The sequence below is a fragment of the Thermobia domestica genome, chromosome 13, assembly GCF_964235325.1.
Source record: "Thermobia domestica chromosome 13, izTheDome1.hap1.1, whole genome shotgun sequence".
Classification (NCBI taxonomy): domain Eukaryota; kingdom Metazoa; phylum Arthropoda; class Insecta; order Zygentoma; family Lepismatidae; genus Thermobia; species Thermobia domestica.
The window spans coordinates 163,307,793-163,323,660 of record NC_137466.1 but is presented as its reverse complement, the minus strand read 5'-3'; the positions used below and the strand labels follow the sequence as shown (position 1 = coordinate 163,323,660).

The following is a 15,868-nucleotide window of genomic DNA, read 5'->3' as shown; positions in this document are numbered from 1 at the left end:
TATCCTACCAAGTACCTCACCTCCGAACACTTCCAAAAAATGACGTTTTAAAATCCCTCAATATCAAACCTCTCCTAGTGAGAAACAAAATTTCTGACCTAATATTTTTGCAAAAAATTGTAAATGGAAACATATCATGTGAACAGTTGTTAAGTCAGATCAATTTTCGCGAACCCGCTAGAACACGATCTGGTGATCTCTTTTACACTCGAGTTGCGAGAGTTAATATTGTCCAAAGGTCCCTTCTAAACCGAATTGTCAGTATCTATAATCAGTTACCAGAAACTAGACGTTTTTTTAAGTGAGTATACTTTCAGATCATCTATAAATAAGCTATTTTTGTAATATCGCTGTTGTGTTTTACCATCTTGACCTCAAATTGTTATTGAATTGTTATGTTATCAAATTGTTAAAATGTTTCAGTGTAAAATGGCCTAGTGCTGTATCTGAAACCTGTTATAAATAAATAAATAAATAAGTGCGCATCCGAATGTCTGTTTCATAAAAAAAGATTTGCTAATAGTTTATTTATTAGCATTTTGTAATTACTACCTGGCCTACTCTTTACACTTTTTATATTCTCCATATCCTTTACATTGCTCGCTTTTTTTTTTCGAAGTGGACGTGAACTTAGCAAAGAATCTAACCATCCAATATATATATATATATATATATATATATATATATATATATATGTATATATATATATATATATATATATATATATATATATATATATATATATATATATATATATATATATATATATATATATATATATATATATATATATATTTTAACTTTCATTTTCTCTCAGTAGTTTCAGTCTCCCAGGTAACGTTTACACCTGGCAACGAAATTACGTAAGCTGTATTACTATATTAGCACAGTTGTTATTTTTTACACCAAATGTTGTTGTGCAACTGATTCGATTCTTGGAAACTCAATTTTATTTCTGTCGTTTCCATGGTAGCTCTGTTCAACAAAGTATACGACAAAAAGTCAACGCAGCTATGAGACACCTCTTTTTCTCCTCGAAGATGGTTTTCCTCCTTGGCTGCCAATACTTAAGACTGTTCTTTTCTTAGGTTTTCCCCAGCTAGTTATGCCGTCCATTCGGTAATTAAATCGTGACATATTGTATTTTTCTACAGTTGCTGTATGGGACTTTATAATAACTTTGCTAGGAAGATAGAATTTATAAATTAACTGAGAGAACCGATGTGTAAGAGTTGCATACATCAGAGCTGGAGTGGGTCAGTGGGTCGTGGGCCAAATTGATCAAGATTTGTGAGTGGTTCAGTGGGTCGTGGGTCAACAAGACGTAACCCACTGTGACCCACCACCCACCGAGATCCACTCTGACCCACCGATCCACTCTGCTCAGGTGCATTGTAGACAGGATCTTCTAAACACTGGTGAATTTGTCTATGTTTTACTTTCAACGCCTCCATTTTTCTTCTTTTTTTCATTTGTTTCTATTTACTTACCTAAGATGAGTATATCTAAGTGAAATAAGAACTTCAGGCTCTTTTGGATATTGATATTTGTAATTGTAATAATAGCAATAGGAATACTACTACTTGGCTTTCGAAACACAGTCAATGCGTTTTAGAGAAGCTGACTAGCCTACTGATTTTCTTTTTATTCACCTCTAATATATTAATTATTATATGTTAAAAATAAATATGACTGTGTGCATGATCATCACGGACAAATATCAAAACCAAATGAAATGACGTTTGGTATATAGTTAGGCCCCAATTCCAACTGAGATGTTATAATACTGCTTTCATTATAATACATATCCTAAGGCGGGAGTGGGGGTTCAAATTTTTGCGAAAAATTTAATATCTCAAGAGTGGTTACGGTGGGTCGTGGGTTAGTGTGGGTCAGGGTGGGTGATCGGTCACTGTGTCGTGGATGGTGGGTCAAGTTTTCATTGACCCACGCCATCTCTGGCATGCATGTTTTTAAAATACAATACGAAGAGATACAAGTTTATTTAAAGACGAAAGTTGTATGTGAGTGGCTTATTTCTTTTTATTTTTATTCTTTATTGTTTCTGAACACTCCTCATTCTCGCTTTGAAACTGAGTGTAACTTAAAATGATAATAAAATCTAACTAAAGCAAAGATTTCTGTACACTGAAACCTCTGAATAAAGGACACAGATAAAACACTCTTTTTTTTTTTTTTTTTTTTTTTGTTCATAAATGAGAGGTATCCCGTAGAGAGGTGTTACACATATTTGTATTATTTACAGCAGTACCATCTTAATAGTACGATAATAGACCCCTGCGTAAATCATTGTGCTGGGAACCCCTACGACTACATTTCACACTAAAACACACAATTCTGCTTATGGGCCCCCGAACAAGCGAATATCGGGCCCGGCGTTAAAACAATCCTGATTTACAACTCATGCGGTAATTGTATGCAGACTCATAAAGTTTAGCTACAGTAAAACACATTAGTTACAAATGTAAATATAGATTAATACCGAAATGCTATAGTTAATTTCCGAATTATTGAGACGGATGGGAATTGTCTATGTAATAAAAAATTTAAAAAAAAAATAATAATCTATGAAAGAGAAGGATAGGCGCGTATTGCAAAATGTACGGTACTTCATGTGTGATTTCTATTTCAGTACATGTCATCCGCCTGTAAAAACCCCTTAATTTACATATTAAAATTAGAAGGAACGGAATAAGAACATCCAACATTATTATTATTATATATTGAAAATGTAGATAGAACTCAATAATGATCGCATACTTTTGGATTTCCCCAGAAAATGTCTGCTGACACCAGTTTCTGTACGAAATGTTCTGTACTGTATCACCGACTTAGTACAACGAAATTGCAGGAAGTATTTTCGGTGCTGAACACACAAGAACTGAGAATAGTTCCTGTCCGATGTGAAAGAGGTTATTAAAATGTTGGGAGATAGGGGTGTGTAGAAGACTATAGTGACTGTAAAATGGAAGATTCTGTCTATACATATAAAAATTAAAGTGACTATGTTTTGTGACTTAATTCTTGATCACCCGTCCGACTTGATCAAATTTTTAACGTAGACCCTAGATAAGATTTGTGTCTGGGATGTTTTTTATCATTTCACTTTGAGGGTGCAACTTAGGGGAGGGGAAGGTTGAAATATTTAAAAATGATTGGAAATGACTGATATTAGTGCCGAATCCATAGTTCTCAGGGTCACTGACCAGGGATGATATCGAAACTGCACCTTGGATTGGGAGACATTCTATTTATTCCCTGATAGGACTTCTCGAGCAAGTTCCAAAACAGGTGTTCGTTTCTTGCCCGGAAGTGACCCCGCCTTTGCAGGGGCTAAAATATATAGAACATTTTGACCTATTTTCTATAGCAGGTGTACATAAAGTACGTTGCTACCCCTAAAAGTTGAAACCTATGCTAAAACGCCAAAACACCTGTTTCATCATTGTAAAAGCATAATTTAATGAAGTGAAAATATTTGTCCCAGGGTCTCTGCAGGGTCCCAGGTGGGGTCCAACTCATAATTTTCAATTAAAAAGAGGGGCAAGCAGCATATCGTTTGAAAGTTAGTGTTAAAAGAAAAACGATAACAGAAGTCTCACAGCTCTAATCAAACTCTGTGCTAAATGGAGGAAGATTCAAAATTTGAAAACAGTCTGCAGCTAACAGTGCATGGCCACCAGTAGAATTCCAAAACTGTGATACAGGTGTCAAAATTCTAAAACACGTGTTTCATTATTTAAAAAGTTCTATTTATCGAAATGATAATGTTTACCCCAGGGTCCCCGCAGGATCCCAGGTGGGGCCCAACTCAAAATTGGCAATTGAAAAGAGGGGCAAGTAGCATATCGTTTGAAAGCTAGTGTTAAAAGAAAAACGATAACAGAAGTTTCACAGCTCTAGTCAAACCCTGTGTGAAATGGAGGAAAATTCAAAATTTGAAAACAGTCTGCTGCTAACAGTGCATGGCCACCACTAGAATTCCAAAAGTGTGATACAGGTGTCAAAATTCTAAAACATGTGTTACAGTATTTAAAACGTGCAATTTATCTAAATGAAAATGTTTGCCCCAGGGGCCTCGTAGGGTCCCACAAGGAGTCTACCTGGAAGTTTTCGTTTGGAAAGCCTTCATAAAGTATATCGTTTATAAGCTATCGTTCTTCAACTTTCCGACGACCCGTCTGGTAGAAGCAGTCTAGAAGACACGGTTCTGTCTACTGTTGTTTGCTGAAGCTTGGCTTTTGTTCTGGTCTATGTGTGAGAGCCACGTAAGTCACACGCCACGGTCGTAGCAACGTGGTAGCTGCCAGGACTGTATCTTTTGTTATGCAGGTATGAGGGCCATATGCATGACGATCACTCTACGGCGTGATAGTGAGGCTTGAGTGTCCCGTGGAGTGGTGCGGCCGTGCTATTGTTCATGAAGAAGTAATAAAAGCACAGTGGTTGGAGACAACAAGTGCACTGATAAAACTATTCTCCATGCAGTGTTCGTCGTCCGGAATCGAACATGTCAAGAAAGCTGGATTCTTTGTGTGGAAACTGAAAGACAAGTCTCTCACTGACTGGTAACTAAAATCAACAGGAAAGTCGATGTATCCACATTTGCCGAAAGCGTACTTGATCATATCTTGTAATCTGGGTGATTCCAACTCATTTCGTGTTACCGCAATCAAGTGAGCACTGGAATACCGATTTGTCATGTCTAGCTTGTCTCCAAGTTCTTCATTCCGAACATGCTTGTGGGCACGCTTCACCATCATTTTTCTGTAAAGAATATATCCCATATCGAATGGCTGTCCATAGGAAGTACATCCTGGAATGATTGTTCCTGGATGTAAGTCAGGACACTCTTGATACATGTCCGGATCCCTCATGATGGCTGCGTCGTCCTTCAACAAAAGACAAGGAGTTCCAACGTCTCGAACAATATGTGGCAGGTATTCCTTGAATATTGCCTTTGTCATCATTCCTGACTTGTTTGCTCTGATCATGACTCCAGGGATCTGAGGGATTTTACATTGGACCCTTGATCCACATTTCCCGGATGGTTCGCGGAGCACAATGACAGTCGGGCCCACGAGCTTTCCTGATGCCGAAATTTCTTCCTGGACTGTTAAGAATGTGTCACTTTTGATTCGCATCTTACTTGAGTTTCGACATTTTTTACTCCACGTTGAGTTAGAGTTCGTGGTGTTAGTAATTCATAATTGAATCCACTTTGATCAAGATTCACAATTTGATCAAGGTTGTAGTTATCCTATTCAATCTCTCGCCTGATTTGTTGAATTTAGCTGTCGAATTCGTTTGATCGTTCCAGTGCTTTTGTTCTGGCTGCCATTGTCATGACTTTTGTGATTTTTCTGGAACCCCAGTTCATTTCTGTCAATAGTCGGCGGATCCAGAATCGGGATGCCTTGAAACCAGTAACCCCTAGCTTCCGCGATTTTTCTAAGGCTTCCACGGCAATGTCTTCTTCAGTGATCCTGAAAAAAATTCGGAGCAGCGCGTTGATTTTTGTACCATGGTTTGACAGATTCTCGGAGTTCTGCTAGCTTGGTCCGCTTGGATGCCTTGTCCAGGAATAGTTTCATCCGAATGATGTCACTTGTACAGATGTCAACTCTTGCTACACGTTTCGCATCCTTGAGTTTGCGACCACTGGACGCGTTGTTATAAGCTGCTACAGTATCCCTCAATTTCGCTTCACTCCATAATCTCCAAAATGCGGTTTCCTGAGAAGGATTTGGGTCCAGGTAGTCGTAATCAGGATCGCCTTCGGTACCCGAAGCAGTTCCTTGTTGACTTGATGTCACGTCCAAGGGCTGGAATTGAGTATTATCTTCGAACGTAACATAATCGTCTACGGTCATTGTAATGTCCTGGAGAACAGAGTTTGTCACCATCAACTTGATGAGCTTTTGAACCTTCTTTGCAATCTAGAGAATCAATTTTCTAGATGTAAGTCAACGTTATTGCAAATTGACTAACACAACTTTTCATTCAAGCTAATCACAGGCTATAAGGCAGGGTTGCTGGCTTTCTAAAATCGTCATTGTAAACGTTCAATGTATAGAAATGAAAACGTATGTCCTGGAGTCCCTATATGCGGGCAGCGGTCAAACTACACATTTTCAAATGGGTTAAGTAGTATTTTCTTTCAAAGTTTCTCAAAACAGACAGCCTATGGAACCAATCTTTCGTCTCTACGCCAATCCTGTGCAAACTGGTGGGGTGTTTACACTACGTCTACATGCTGAATCTTAAGGTTCATCACCACCTCTTACACCTAAAGCTTTGAAACAAATGTCGAACTATGTGGTTCTTCACATCAAAACGACACATCTAAATGCAAAACAGCCACGTGGTCTAGAGGTTTCTAGATCACTTCTACCAGACGGGCTGTCGGTAAGTTGTAGCGGGATAGCTTTCAAACGATATGCCCCTCTTTTCAATTGCCAATCTTGAGTTAGACCCTACCTCGGACCCTGCGGGGACCCTGGGGTAAACATTATCATTTCGATAAATAGAACTTTTTAAATAATGAAACACGTGTTTTAGAATTTTGACACCTGTATCACAGTTTTGGAATTCCAGTGGTGGGCATGCACTGTTAGCTGCAGACTGTTTTCAAATTTTGAATCTTCCTCCATTTAGCACAGAGTTTGATTAGAGCTGTGAGACTTCTGTTATCGTTTTTCTTTTAACACTAACTTTCAAACGACATGCTACTTGCCCCTCTTTTCAATTGTCAATTTTGAGTTGGACCCCACCTGGGACCCTGCAGAGACTCTGGGGCAAATATTTTCACTTCGTTAAATTATGCTTTTACAATGATGAAACAGGTGTTTTGGCGTTTTAGCATAGGTTTCAACTTTTAGGGGTAGCAACGTACTTTACGTACACCTGCTATAGAAATATAGGTCAAAATGTTCATATATTTTAGCCCCCTGCAAAGGCGGGGTCACTTCCGGGCAAGAAACGAACACCTGTTTTGGAACTTGCTCGAGAAGTCCTATCAGGAAATATATAGAATGTCTCCTAATTCAAGGTGCAGTTTCGATATCATCCCTGGTGAGATGAACAGTGACACACCAGATGGCGTTTAAATCCAAATTCAACTCCGCAACTTGGAGAGAGACCGACATTAGTGTCGAATCCATAGGTTTCGGGATCGCTGAGACGAACAGTGACACTTCCGATCCCGATTAAATCCAAATTCAGCCCTTTATGTTCAAAATGAAGTGTATTCTTCCCGTGCGAAGAACGGATATTCTGCTAGTAATACACTTTTTTTTTTTTTTTTTTTTTTTTTTACCGGGTCGTAAAATTCGTCCGTTTTATGCAGGAGTTTCCAGAGAAGGGTTTCGGGTCGCAGAGTGCGCTTATGAAAGTATTGGGTAGACGTAATTTTTGATTGAAAATAATAATACAATCAAGCTGAAGAATTCAAATTTGGGGATAAAAGATATATTTCAAGAGGGAAATTGGTAAATTTTTGGGGAGAATGCTAAAATTTGAGAATTACGTCCAAGCTTGTGGGGGAATAGGCACACCTGGAGTATGGATGTTACAAGAGGTTTACTGTATTAATAATCTGTTTATGCGACAAATCATTTGATGTGGTATAGAGACCTATTTTCATATATGATGTTTTCAGTATAATCGAATCCAAATACAAAAAATAAAGTGGTAAAAGTTCTTACCTTGCTTTCATAAATGTTTCTTCTGTAAGCTTTAACCTTTGGCAGTGTTTGAGGAACTATGTTGTTTTCTTCCTCGGGGATAGGGGCGCAAATTGAAGGATCCACGTATTTGTACTTTGGACGACACATGGGTCCGAACTCTGGCATTCGTGCTTCATCTGCCAAATCTCTGTCTGGGCTCTGCCGCGGCGACATGTTGGCGTCTTTCATCTCTCATGCAGGATAATAAAATAATATGAGCAATCTGCGAAAAGGAAACAAGATGAAAAATTAGATTGACTCTGAAGTGCTTGTATTACCATACTCAGTAGAGTTAGTTTGAAAATCTTCCAAAATTCCACCCTAGAATTTCCTGTACTACATGCTAAGCTCTTGACAGAGCGACTTAATTTAACAGTGTAGCAACATCCTTAAAAGAAATGTGGATGGGGAGAAATCTGGTTTTGAATACAAAAGTGTCATGATTTTTTTTTCTGACACCCAAATCCCACGAGGCTGGAGTCCCTTTATCTCTGTGAAATATCTGCCTTTCCATGAAAACGGATAAATATCTGAAAGCATTAGGAAAGTATTAGTAGGAATTATTTCATTTCCTTGATTGTAGAGACATAACAAAGGAAATAGTTGTTATACAAAGTTTTTTTTTTTTTTTTTTTTTAAATCGGGGACCATGGTATGGCTGATGAACATCGACAAACGATATTAGAATTGGCCGGAGATCAAAACTCAGTAACTTTCCTTCTAATACAAGTACTTGAAATTAAGTGTCCTGTTTTTAGTTGAATGAAATTTGGTAAATGTCTTGTTCTTTTGGTAATCCTATTAGTAGAAAAAGAAAGTGCTGGGAGCAAGGGAGAGTAAGAATATTTGATGGAATTGAATGGGAAAGCTCACAGCAACGACACGTATATCAAGTGTAAACTACTGCCATCTCTCGACAAACATATTTACTACATGACTACGAGGAACTGGTTTCAACAACACGTATCTTTCCGATTTTGTTCTCTTAATATTCATAATACATCGTGTCATATTAACATTTTTTCAATAACAGTTAAATTGTGCTTATTAGACAATCTTTTCGAAATTGTATAGAAAATGCAATGCAAAACTATGCCATAGTGAATAATTATACTTAAACATACAAACATAATAATAATAATAATAATAATAATAATAATAATAATAATAATAATAATAATAATAATAATAATAATAATAATAATAATAATAATAATTATAATAATAATAATAATAATAACAATAATAATAATAATAATAATAATAATAATAATAATAATAATAATAATAATAATAATAATAATAATAATGGTTTATCATTATTATTATTATTACGTATATTAAGGCGTAATAGAGAAGGGCATAGATAATCAATCAGAATCTTCATAATGGATCAGAGATTGAAGATTCTGATCCATTATCTATGCCCTTCTCTTCACTGACTAAAGAGTTTACGATTGTAATAAAACAAGGGTGTGAAATTATTACTAATTGGAGTTTGAATTTCTACGGTCAATCGCTTAAGCATAGCTCATTTACGATACCGGTGGATCTGACCTTTACGATATAAAATGGTAAAGTATTTGCCATGGCCCATATTAGGATGAATTTATCATCACATGTAATTATTTCCTTGTTAAATTACGGATACTTTTCAGTGGAAAATATAATGAAATTTGAAAGTTTCAAATCAAGGTAAAGTAGACCAACGTGAAAAAAAAAAGGATGTAAAATTTGACTGTGTCTCGAAAGCCAAGTAATTCCTGTTGCTATTATTACAATGAAAATTTGGTCGCTGTGGCTCAATGGTAGTGTGTTCACCTCTGGTGCTTGGGATCCCGGGTTCGATCCCAGCCCCCGTCAAGTGAACTTTGTGGTGGACAAACACCGTGTGCGTGGGTTTCCTCGGGGTTCTCCCATTTCCTCCCACTTTCTTCATTTCACTCATTTCTCATAATCACCGTTTCCTTTAGCCTAAGCGGCATAACCGTGGGACGTAAAACTCAAAGATTTCATTTCATTTTACAATGACAAATATCAATATCCAAAAGTGCCTGGAGTTCTTTTTTCTACTTAGATATACTCGTCTCAGGTAAATAAATAGAAAGAAAGAAAACAGAAGAAAAACGGAGGCTTTGAAAGTAAAATGTAGACAGATTGACCACTATTCAGAAGATGCTGTATACAATGCACTGAGCAGAGTGGGTCATAGTGGATCGATGGATTACGGTGGGTGGTGGGTCACAGTGGGTCACGTCCTGTTGACCCATAACCCACTCACCCACTCCATCTCTGTGTCCCAGAGTTCCCTCTTAGCTATATGTTTAACGTATGCATCTTTGGCGTAGGAGACCCTAGTTCAATTCCTGGCTGGAACTTAATGTCGTTCGGATCCCACGTTAAGCTGCAGATTCACGTCTTGTATAACCCTGGCACTCAAATGCGCTCTAAACTTCAACCGAAAAAAGAAAAACCAAAAATTAGCTTCTACTTCGAACTGAACCACGAATCACGATCAAACAAACAAACAAACAAAAAAAAAAAAAAAAAAAAAAAAGCTTAATATTATCACTTGATATGTGGAATCTCTAGTTTAATTCCAGCTCGCGCCAAGTAGGTTTAGTGTTGGATAAACAGCACATGCGTGGATTTCTCGGGGTTCTCCGCTTCCTCCTACTTTCTTCATTGCACCATTTCATTTATCATAATCATCATCATCATCACCATCATTATCATCACCATCATCTTTTTTATTGCACTATTTCATTTTCCATCAACATCCCTTACTCTCTGACCACATCATGGGACGTTAAACTATAATAACAGTAATATTACTAACGCAGATAGAATCTTCTGAAACAAGGAAGAGGATACGAGTCTATTCTATTTCATAAACATGTACTAATTGGCAAAGATTTCAAGTACGCTAATTCTCCATTTTCAAGATTTTTTTTTAAATTGTAAAATATCAAACGTAAAAAAGTTAATTATAACGGGCATTACTGTAAACTAAATAAATAAATATACATAAAATATTAATAAAAAAATTTGTGGCGAGAAACCAGTCCTGTAAAACTATCCCCATGGTTGCATGACTACGACATTGACGGTGAAACGATTTCCTCCTTCGCAGAGCTAAAAATCAAACCGTGTAAAAATTGAGTCCCATTACTTGAAGGATCCTTAAACTTTGAGCCCACTCACACCACAGGATATGTAAGATCATTACCGTCGTTACTGTCCCTGTATTTTATAAAACTAAACTGTCATAGCCAGGGGCATACTCCCACCAGAACTTCGTCACTCATTTCAAGTAGTATACTTGTTTTGTGGGCAGCAGGGGCATACTAACGGGGGTCCACCCTATCTGGACTTCGTAGATTTTGGACCCCTCCGAATAAACATTTCTGGATGTGCTCTTGTCATATATAAAATATACAATATAGCTAATGTTGTGAAATTAAACTATGCAATGGAGTGTAGTTGGAAGGTACAGATTATTTTTATATTATGATATAAAGGGCGATATGGCATTTTTAATCTTCAGGGGTGTATGCTTATTGTTTGATAGTTATCAGAAAAATTCAAGCATTCCGAGTAGTAAGAGTTTTGGAGCTGAAATGCAGTTTAAACTGTCTTCATAAGGTTAAATTCAATGAAATGTTTCTTTACTAATTAGCTATTATTATTGTTTTCATGACTAACAATATTGTTAATATTTTTGTTGAAATTTCTGTTATTAATACTGCAACTTTGGGTAAATAATGAAAAAAGACCCGATTTAGAGATCGCCCTTACTACCCGGAAAGCATGAAATTGATTTCAGGGACAGGAAAATTATTTGCATTCTACATAACCTTAGATAGATCATTTTTGACTTATGTACTGTTCACGTAATCAATTAAACTTGCTTTTCAGAATTAAACCAAAAGGTGTCATTGTTAAATAAATATTTGAATACTTATTTACAAATCATATTGTCCTACTCATCACTAATGTCGTCCAAGAGACGAGACATTTTTCGTCTCGTCACAAAAATGACAAGCACGTTTCCAAATTCGAGACGAGACGAGAAACATGAGGATGCTTGTTTCGTTTTCGAGACGAGAATTGAAACCAAACGAAAAAATGTCTCGAGTCTCGTGGGTGACACTAGTTCACTCAAGTCTTGGATCTTAAACACCGTTTTAGTATTGTGATTCACATCAAACACAATGATAATGTTTTCAATTGTCCAAGCTTTGCTTTATGTAGACTTAAATTTGATTTAAGAGTCTTCATCCCGGCGAAATTAAAATACCGCTAATTTTACAGTAATTATGTGATATCTTCAAATAGATAAAAGATAATTGAAATATGGAACAAGAGCGCCCTAGACAATATTATTTTGCGTAAGGTACCGTTATCACAAGTCACCTAGTGGCTTTCCGTTTTCAGTTGTTTAGAAACGCGAAAATAAATGCCGATTTTCAAAATGGCTCGAAATCGAAAGCAGATAAGTGAGTCGCGATAACGGTTTCTCATGTAAAATAATATTGTCTAGGGCGCTCTGGTTCCAAACTTCGATTATCTTTTATCTATTTGAAGATATCACATAATTACTGTAAAATTAGCGGTATTTTAATTTCGCCGGGATGAAGGCTCTTAAGGTGTTCGCTGAGTAAAACAATACGTTTATTGTAAAAATTATTAACGTGTAACAGTTTCACCAATTATCTATCCACTTTGACTTAATCGGACACTATCAGATGGGGAAAGGACGGTGAAACCCAGCACTAAACCACAACAACTAGGGCGGCCACCTGTCATTAAAAACGTTGGACGCCACTGACAATTGAGGTTGATACAACAAGACAGGGGGTAAATTGAAGCACAATTAACAGCAGACATTAACAATGGACAAAGCACAAATGTATCTGAACACACAGTATTAGATATGAGCCTTCAAAGTTGACGTCCCACACGTTTACATATATTAACCCCACTACATCGTCACTTATACGACCTGAATGGGCACGTATCCATCGTCATTGGACCACCGAGCAACAGCACATGGCAGTACTGCCTTCATCACATCAATGGCTGCGTCAAAATCCGTCGCTTTCCAGGTGCTCGAGACGTGCAGAGTATAGCAAAGACAGGCCGGTGGTGGCTCAATTATGATTGGGCAAATCTTCACATGATTATCCATGGGTAGTAGTGCGTGTAGAGAGCACCATGGCGGCTTCTAGCTATCGGCAGATCATTGCTGATCATGTACACCCATTCATGAGGACTATATTTCCAGTTGGAAATGTCATCTTTTAGCAGGACAATACTAATTATCACAAGGCAACGTTGTGCTACAGTGGTTTGAGAAGCACAGTGGTGAATTTTAATTGTTGCAATGGCTCTCAAACTTAACCAGCGTTAACCCAATTGAACACCTCTGGGATGCCATTGAATGTCAGATAAGAGCTCATTGCCCAATCGTGAAATTTTCAGGAATTAACAGATTTGTGTGTGTGTGTGTGTGTGTGTGTGTGTGTGTGTGTGTGTGTGTGTGTGTGTGTGTGTGTGTGTGTGTGTGTGTGTGTGTGTGTGTGTGTGTGTGTGTGTGTGTGTGTGTGTGTAGATGTGATGCACAATACTTCCAACTACCTACCAAGGCCTTATTGCTTCCATACCAAGCAATAATGATCCTACCCTGTGAACTAAACACAGACATATGACATAATGTACACATATAAAATATTAGGTAGGAGTTCATATTGTTTTGGCTGGTCAGTGTATAGCGAAATGAGCGATAGGTGCTGTAGCTACCTCCAATGCGTGCATTTTGTCGTTCTAGGGTACTAATGGTTTCTTCTATTTTATCATAGATTGTAACTGGAAACACCGATTCTTCTGTGGGGTCCGTTTGGGTACTTGTGTTTCGTTGTCAGATATCCAAAGAAAGATTCAAACAGATTTTCAAATCCTGAGAGTCCCATACTTTTCTCGAGGAATCCGCGAACGTGCGGTAACGCCACCTTTCGCAACCACAAGTCTTCGGCTCGAAATTCTTCAAATCCACGGCCTCCCGTCCTGACTGATGCTGGTTCTTGAGTTACACCAGGCAAATATTCCTGTGATAAGACCCTAGATCACTTCAATCCGAAATCATAAGAATATTTCAATGTGCTTCTAGTTTAAAAACGGCTTCACGCCTGTTTCTGAAACATCCTTACAGAACATACAGAATAACTAAAAAGTGATTTCCCCTGGGGAGGAACAAAATGATGATAGTTGAGTAAAGGAATCTATATTGCTAGATGCTCACGATTCAGTATTCGCTACACAAATTGGCACTAATAGCTTGTCCGAAGGAACTCTTTATCAACATTTTATGATACACTGAAAAATCCGTTATCCGGACAGCGGCATATTGTACAAATATACGGAATCCTTTTGCTTACTAGTACGGAGCATACAGTATCCATATCCTACATACTTTTCTCGCTTAGATGTTACATCATGCCGTTGCAAGATTATGACATCTAAGTGTCTTCCGTATATTAAATACGTATAGGCCTACGTATGTTACATAGGTCAGCTATACGTTACATAATCCATCTGTGTGTGTAAGATCCTAACCGCCTATATATAGTTCTTTCGTTCGTACGGAAAGTAAGTTTATTGCGAACGCTTGTATGGAAAGTACAGTTATACGTTTGCTGTACGTCAAGTTTAAAAACTACAGGAATTACACATGTAACTTACGTACGTTTTTACGCACGCCACATATGTTTTTTCTCAGTGTATGAATTTTACGAGTATACAAGGTGGTCCAAAAGTAGGTATACACCTCTGCATTGATCAAGTATAACATTTTAGTTTATGGGTTTATTTGCTTCGGCTCTTCGGAGCTTAAGATGTAAGTAAAAACATATTAAGAACAAATAACAAAGAAACGAAGTCTACCTGATGGATAACAATAAGAAATGATATAAAATGCAATGAGCAGATCAGTACGGTACTGTATATCTACTTTTGGGCTACCCTGTATTCCGTTTCCCTTAGGGAAACTAAGTTTTGGTCTACTCTGTATAATATAACAAATGTTGGTTTTAAGTATTAGTGCTTTCAACTTAATCACAGCACTTCATACACACAAATGCGCATATATATATATATATATATATATATATATATATATATATATATATATATATATATATATATATATATATATATATGTGTATATATATATATATATATATATATATATATATATATATATATATATATATATATATATATATATATATATATATATATATATATATATATATATATATAATCACAATATTCTATATATTGTGATAATAGTATGTGTATATTGTGTAACAAGAAAGAGGTTATAGGGTACACAGTTGAATATATATATCATATATAATGCTGTGTGTGTATACATACTCAACGGTGAAAAAGAGATTGAGCTGGACTTCTGTAAACAAAGAGTGAGATAAACAGAACTCCATTATGACATCCTATCATTCAAACTTCTATCTTTTCTGTTCTTCCTTTCTATACAATTTAAACAGAAAATTAGCCGTCTTCCATTTTCTCCCATTAGTGTCTATGTATATATGTGTGTGTAGTGAAAACATTGATCCTATCCTACAAACTTTTCCAATCACCTTGTGAAATATATCAAATCTCACGCAGTCAAGGTCTTCTTAAAGAGAGAAGGAGCGAAAACTGCTTTCAAATTAGCTTTTGCTACTAGGCAACAGAACTAAATATAACTGACATTATTCCGCTTTCTTCCTTTCGTTTTAATAGATTAATTTCATACAGACTCAAGCAGAGCAGACACAGCAATTTCCGAGTTTTTTCTCTCACTAGTTTCATCTCTGTATGTTAAAATCCCTTTAATATCCTAAGATGACTTAAATGTAGGAGAGTAAAAGACATTTTAGAATTATATTATTATTTCTTTTGGCGCGCTTGTATAGTCCGTGGTTAACTCTGGTGTCCCTCGGATTGATTCCTGCTTAGCGGAGAAAATTTTTGTTGATAATCGTGAGGAAATTGGGGAACTACTTGAATTAAAAGTTCCAACTTTTACTCAGAGAGCCAAAAGTTGCTTTTTTTTT

At 36.8% G+C, this 15,868-nt stretch overlaps 1 protein-coding gene across 1 annotated transcript in view; it reads right to left on the bottom strand.

The window, feature by feature from the left end:
* SNF4Agamma (SNF4/AMP-activated protein kinase gamma subunit) overlaps positions 1 to 15,868 on the bottom strand; it is a 924,355-nt gene that overhangs the window by 839,930 nt on the left and 68,557 nt on the right. Inside the window, exon 2 of the mRNA XM_081736798.1 lies at positions 7,728 to 7,971. Within this exon, the coding sequence (XP_081592924.1) occupies positions 7,728 to 7,937 (210 nt within the window). The 5' untranslated portion in view covers positions 7,938 to 7,971. The remainder of the gene's footprint in view (positions 1 to 7,727; positions 7,972 to 15,868) is intronic.